General features: G+C 40.5%; 1 protein-coding gene across 1 annotated transcript; it reads right to left on the bottom strand.

Annotated features, from left to right (window-relative positions):
- Positions 1–1851: 1851 nt before the first annotated feature.
- LOC130739161 (pentatricopeptide repeat-containing protein At5g27110-like) lies at positions 1852–4396 on the bottom strand. The gene has a single exon (XM_057591396.1). It carries the CDS (start codon positions 4179–4181, stop codon positions 2055–2057), a length of 2127 nt encoding a protein of 708 aa, XP_057447379.1. The 5' UTR covers positions 4182–4396; the 3' UTR covers positions 1852–2054.
- Between the last annotated feature and the right edge of the window lie 2656 nt (positions 4397–7052).

Genomic DNA, 7052 nt, shown 5'->3' with positions numbered 1-7052 from the left:
CATCAATTACACCTGGCTTTTATAAATTTTTTTTTAATGAAAAAATGATAAAAAAATAATTTTTAATTACAAGTCAACAAAATAATCAGAAAAAAAAAACTTAATAAAAACCTAATCTAATAATCCCTTAACTAAACAATCTAATAATCTAAATAAACTAATCTAATAATACAAAAACTCAGAAACACATAATCAATTTCCAGCACCAACTTGAAGAAACCCAGCAACACTAGATATCATAAACCCAGATCAGAATAATCCCTCCACCACGTTAAAGATCTGAGTTGAGTAGAGAAAGAGAACCTCAATTCTTGGATCTTTAACCAATAATCTCTGCAAATTTTGTGCCTCGCTCACCACCATTTCACCACGTTTCCAGATCTGAGTACCCACTTCCCAGCAACAAAAACCCAGAAACACATAATCCCTCCACCACGTTCCTCGCTCTCCGCCATTTCACCTCCACTGACGAAACCGACGCCGAGTTGGTCTCGAAGATCCTCCTCCAACACCACAACCCCTTCGACGCCATGGAATCCTCCATCCAACTCCACGGCATCACCCTCACGACCTCACACCAAACCTCCTCACCCAAACCCTCCTCCACCTGCAACAAGATCTGTGAGCCCCACCCCCACCTGCAACCAGATCAGTGAACCCCAACCCCACCCCCACCCCCATCTGCAACCAAATCTGAGGACCCACTTCCAAGAACGTGTTGTTGGTTCTGATCTGGCTAAATGTGAAGCTCCTTCTCCGCATCCCTGTGCTTCTCTCTCTCAGGAACCCACGAGGAGAAACCGATAGCATGAAGCTTCTACTCCTCCTTCTTTCTTCTCAGATTCTTCGTTTTCGGTGAAGCTAGCCTGCAACCTCACCCTCAAAAACCCCAAATCTGTGAAACGAAAATCAGAAAAGGATTTGGGTGGGTATGGTGGCGGTGGGGTTGAGGTTGAGGTTGGGGTTAGGGGTCGGGTTGAGGTTGCGGGTGGGGAGGTGAGGTGAGGTTGCAGGTGGGGTGGGGTTGAGGTTGAGGTTGGGTTGCGGGTGAGGATGCAGGGTAAGGATGCAGGGTTGTGGTGGGGAATTGGATGATGATGATGAGTTTTTTTTCCCTGTTAATAGGGTTTTTTTTGAAAGTGTTAATAGGGTTAATTAAAGAGGATGAGGAAATGTATCAGGGATTGGATGATGATGATAAAGATTTTTTATTAAGTTTTTAAATTTTTTTTCTGATTAAATTATTGAGTTGGAATAAAAAATAATTTTTTTAAATTTTTTTAATTAAAAAATAATAATAAAAGCCACGTGGTATTGATGACTGGGACAAAATTGAGGGCTGGCACACTTTGGCCTTAATTGAATTAAAAAAAAATTCTTAGGGACTCAATTTGATGCGAAATTTTTTCAGGCCCTGGATTTGATTCCCTTTACAATTACAGGGGCCTTCTGATGTATTAAGCCTTAATTTTATTTTATTTTACAAATGAAGGTTAAGCCGGGAGCGGAAAGAGGATTAGAAGGTGCAATTCCTAAGTTAACCTGAGCAATGATCACAACTTCTAAAGAGAAAAACTTCTATCACAACTTTTTCACAGCACACACTCACACATAGTGCTCAGCTTATGCTAGTCTAGGACCAGATCTGTCGGACTGTCGCTTAAGCTAACAGGAAGAAACCCGCCAAACAATACCATTCCTTCAACCATGTTCCTGAAGTTGTCTGACAAGAGAGAGAGAGAGAGAGAGAGACTAGGGGTGGGGCTCTTTTTTTAGTGTACATGTATGTCTGTGTGTGCATGTGCTCTTTATATGATGAATGAGCATATGAATAAAGTACATTTCCTTCCATATATTAATATATTATGAATGCTAGCTTCCATCATCCATTGATTTGGTAACCCTAGGTGAAATCTGAAATCAAGCAAAGGGCAATGCAAGAGTTCTTTTGTGATTGGATTTTCAAAGGATAAACTTAAAGATTAGTTACTTACACCAAAGATCATTGTCTCAGGATCCTCATCATATTCAGCTGGTAAGCTTATCCTTGTTTGCTAATTTGAGGACTGGTACGTACATGCTATAATATCAAAATGATACATAAATGGTTTAGACTCATCTTCCATGTGAGCAGTAAGATATGAAAGGCATATATTAACCAATTCCAGATGATACTGTGAATTGTCTTCAGCAAAGAAAGGATGGATCTTCTGGTTAATCTCAATCCAACTACACCCTGGGTTCTTCTTTAATCCAAGCTCTTTCATCTTTGATCTCACAATGCGTACCTCATCCCATTTATGCGCAGAAGCATACATGTTTGATAAGATAATATAGGTTGATTGATCATCAGGATCCTTGTCAATAAGTACATTTGCAATTTCAACCCCCAAATCAAGATTTCTGTGTAAACGACATGCAGAAAATAATGTGCTTAACAACCCAACATCATCCTTGATTTCAGGGTTTTTTTGCAGAATCTGATATGCTTCATGCAACCTTCCAGCACGCGCAAGAAGATCAATCAAGCATGAATAATGTTCAACTCCAGGTTTAATACCGTAAATATTGATCATTTGATTAAAATGATAGCATCCCTCATCAACCAACCCAGCATGGCCACAAGCAGATAATATTGCAAGAAAAGTTACTCTATCAGGTTTTACATTTGTCTGCAGCATTTCAGCAAAAAGCTCCAAAGCTTCAGAGGCTCGACCATGAGACCCATAAGCAGTAATCATGGAAGTCCAGCACACCAGATCTCTTTCTGGCAAACATTTAAAAACACAAAATGCTTCATCTATAGAGCCACACTTTGCATACATATCAAAGAGAGCCGTCATAACCACTTCATTGTTTTCCAAATTTCTCTCAGTAATAAGCTTGTGAATCTCTTTACCATTATCCAGTGCTGCTAGTTGTGAACAAGCTCCTAAAATACTGGTAAATGTAATCGCATCTGGTTCAACATATGATTCTCTCATTTTACTAAAGAGGTCAAGGGCTTTAAAAAAATTGCCTTCAGCCTTATATCCGGAAATCATAACATTCCAGAAATTAGCGGTTGTGTTCGGTATTAATTTAAATATGTTTTCAGCTGACCCTACCTTTCCACATTTGAAGTATAGATCCATGAGTGAGCTATTTATATATACGTCAGGTTGTATCCTGTTTCGTATTATATATCCGTGTACAAACTTCCCCTCTAATAATCGGGCTGATCGTGAACAAGCCATTATTATAGTGCTTAAAGTAGTCAAAGTTGGCTTGATCCCCTCATTGTACATCCTCTTAAAAAGTTGAATGCACGAAATGCTGTCACCTTTCACCCGATATCCTGTAATCATGGAATTCCAAGAAACAACAGTCTTTTTAGGAATCTTCTCAAAAACCTCTATGGCCATTTCTAGGTCACCGCAGCTACCATACATGCCAACAAGTGCAGAGCTAACGAAACTATCCATCGGAAACCCAGTATCAACTAACTCCTTATGAATTTCCCTTCCGCTGTCCAAATCCAAAAGTTTAGCACATGAGGAAATAGCGGCGGTGATTGTAGTTGAATCAGGCTCAAATTCAGATCTTCTCATCAAGCCAAAATACCGCAAAGCCTCTTCAAATCTCCCGCTTTGGTAATAACAAGAAATCACATTATTCCAGCTCGCCACATCCTTCTCAGGCATTTCATCAAACACCTGTATAGCATGCTGAAGTGCACTGCATTTAGCATACATCCCCGCAAGAGAGCTCGCAACTACAACATCCGCCACAAGCCCAGTTTTTATCAAACATGTATGAATCATTCTTCCCAAGACGGCTCTACGCAGCCCGCCGCAGGCCTTAAGAACACTAGGGTAAGTATAACTACCAGGCTCTAAGTAAGGGTAATGTACCAGCTTCTGAAAAAGCTCAAGGGCTTCTACATACATGTAATTCTTAGTGTAACCAGCCATTAGGCCATTCCACAGAGAAATCTCAGATGGGTTTTCAATGGCATCAAAAACATGCTTTGCAGAATCAAACAAGTGGCATGAAATGTATAAACCAATGAGGTTCTTGCATAAAAGAACATCATTTTGCAAGCCCAAAGTTACAACCCTTTGATGGATTTGCTTGCCTTGCTTCAGTGACTTGGAATTCACACAGGTTCTCAAAAGGGGTAGTAGTTTTCTTGTGTCCATTGAGATAGAAACCAGTGTAATGCAGATAGCTATGAAGGTACAATCAATGGTGGAAAGGGTACAACTAACTTGTGAACAATCAGAGAAGATGATGAAACTGCGGTTGACATTGATCGGTGGAGGCCATGAAAATTTTCGAAGCGAATCGTGGCGGGTTTGTCAGTGAAGGAGATTCCTGGCACCTTTGAACGAACGAACGCGCTAACGTAGTGACTGTCCTGTCCGGAAACTCAAATTTTTAAACCTTGACAACTCTAATTCTTAATTATTTAAACCACATGTGTCTTGTACGGAGGCAATTGTACTCTAGCTGAATAGGACCATTAAAGGCGAAAAACTCCACGTACTAAATGTTTAAAACGATTATTTTTAAAGGGAGTTGAAGTTAGAACAACCTCAACCCACTTGAGAACAACCATAAAGGGAGACAAAGCTCGTTACAATGGCGGAGGGTACCTTGTTGGGCTTTTCGGAACCCAACATTTCGCTGCTTAGCACCCACCAGGGTGAGCGACCGTTTAAGCCTCCACTTCAGTGACGTCTTGTTCAAACTCAGCAATTGCCTTAACTTTTGCAGTAATGTGTTGATCTTTGGAGGAGATCAGTTGTTCTTGTTAGGCGAGCTGCTCATCTTTGTTGCTCAGCTCAACCTTCAGCTCGCTTATTTCTTTAATCAGTTGCGCCACCTGTTAATCATAACTTTCCTTATGATCCTTCAGTTTGGTTTCAAGGGTCGTTAGCTTGGCGCCAATCTTGGTAACAATCTCGCTATATTGCTCAGATTCTTTGTCACTACGATTGGCAAACTCAATGGCATCTTGCTCTTTGTGCACTGCGATCTCATGGCGACCGAAGGAGTACAAAAAGAGGCTCGTAGCATGCAGGAGAGCGACGAGGGCTTCTATTCCCATGTGCTTCATGCCCTTCTCCTCAACATAGGCGTCGACGTTTTCCAACTGAAAATTCTGGAGCATGAAGTTGAGGGAATCAAAATTTTCATCGAGGCGACTTGGCGCTTGTCTTCCTCGTTAAGGGTGGAAATAAGCCAGGCGGTCCAACAGGGGCTTGTGGCTTGGCTCGGCAGAGGCTTGCCTTGGTTTGGGTCGTTTATTAAAAAAATGGGCTTAGGCTTTTTAAAAGGCTTAATTAACTAAAAAGGTCAAGTCCAAGCTATCATAAAAGTCTATTTGGCTTGATAGGCCGGCTTGTTTATCTATTATTTTTATTAATATTATAAATAAATATAATATAATATAATAATATACTATATTTTAAGAAGAAAAAAAACTGATGTTTATTTACTTTGTATAAAACATAAAACCCTAAGTCCCTAACCTATATTAGAAGCCTTTCAGAATTTTAGCACAACATAGGAGGCACAACAACAACAGGTAAGCACAAAGGCTGGCGGCCACAACCAGCCACCACTTGGCGCCCAAAGTTTGCCTATTCTCCACAACCGTGAGTCACGACCACCACCGTTTTAAATAAAAGTAAAGAGTCAGAAGGTGGCGAGTTAAAGTTTGATTGACAATATAGAAAAGTAACAAGTATATACCCAAACATTTGTCGACTGCCTCATACTTGGCGACGTTCAAAAGTTTTGTGCACTTCCAGTGGTCTTGTGGTCATACAACACAACGCCGCCATCTAGTACGAAGGAAACTCCTTTGCGATTGACTTATGGGGTAGACGCCATGCTCCCGATTGAAATTAGCAACTTTTCTTGGTGAGAAAAAACAATGCATGAGGAGGAAGATGACCAGAATATGGCGGTTGAGTTAGACTTGTTGTCTGAGACTAGAGAGGAAGCGAAAGTTATAGAGCTTGCCATGAAGCAAAGGGCTGTCAAAAAGTATGAATGCAAAGTAAGGCCAAGAAAGATGCAGGAAGGAGATGTGGTGCTGAAAAGGCGAACAGGGTCACAGGGGAACAAGCTTAGCCCGAACTAGGAGGGGCCATACAGAATTTTGAAGGCCCTAGGGCGAGGAGCTTATCACCTTGAAGAGCTGGATGGACAACGAGTACCAAAATCTGGAACGCCGCCAATCTCCGCTACTATTACGGTTGATGCAACTGGAAATTCAAAATGTAAATAACGACGTACTCTTTTTCCTTTCTGAAAAGATTTTTTTTTAATGAGGCGCCAAGTTATGTGAGTAAAAGTTACTATCAAAGTAATGAATGAAAACTGAAAAGTTTATAGAAAATTGAAGGAGGAAATTTGATAAAGGACAAAGTGTTAAGAATTGACCCCGGGAAAGCCGACGTAACAGCTGGAATCGTTGGCGATGTGTGGGGTAGAAATTACCTGCCAAAGTCTCCCCGGAATAAGGGCGAACATCTTATTGAGCACAACCTTGGGAAACTCCAAATGGCCATTGGACCCCAAGCAACATAGCCCCAAATGAGGCGAACTCTTTGTGAAGTACAAAGTCTCACGTAAGTGAGGACAAGCCTTGATCGAATTAATTCAAGCATAGTCTCAGTTGAAATCACACAAAATCGTTAAAACATAACTTACCGAAATTAAAAAGCGCGTAACAATGCACGAGTAAACGCCAAAGGCGAACAAAAGAAATTAAAATAGAACCTGTTGGTGACGCAATAAAAAGGTTATCAGCGGCAACACCAAATATACTTAAAAGAAATGCATAAAAGACAAAGTCATTACAAACCAAGCCATGGAGGGTGAAAATGTCACGATACTTAATGAAAGTAAATAAAACTAAGTGCATGATCCTATATTACTTTTGTGGTAGAGTGCACTTACTCTTTTACGTGTGTTTGAAACAAAACAACTACATTTTAAATTTTTATTCAAGGGATTTTTTAATTTCTGTCAACAAACATACCAATCGGTGGTGGCTG

The sequence above is a fragment of the Lotus japonicus genome, chromosome 2 (genome assembly GCF_012489685.1).
Source record: "Lotus japonicus ecotype B-129 chromosome 2, LjGifu_v1.2".
Taxonomy (NCBI): Eukaryota; Viridiplantae; Streptophyta; class Magnoliopsida; order Fabales; family Fabaceae; genus Lotus; species Lotus japonicus.
The sequence above is the reverse complement of the archived record's forward strand: the minus strand, read 5'-3'. Positions and strand labels throughout refer to the sequence as shown.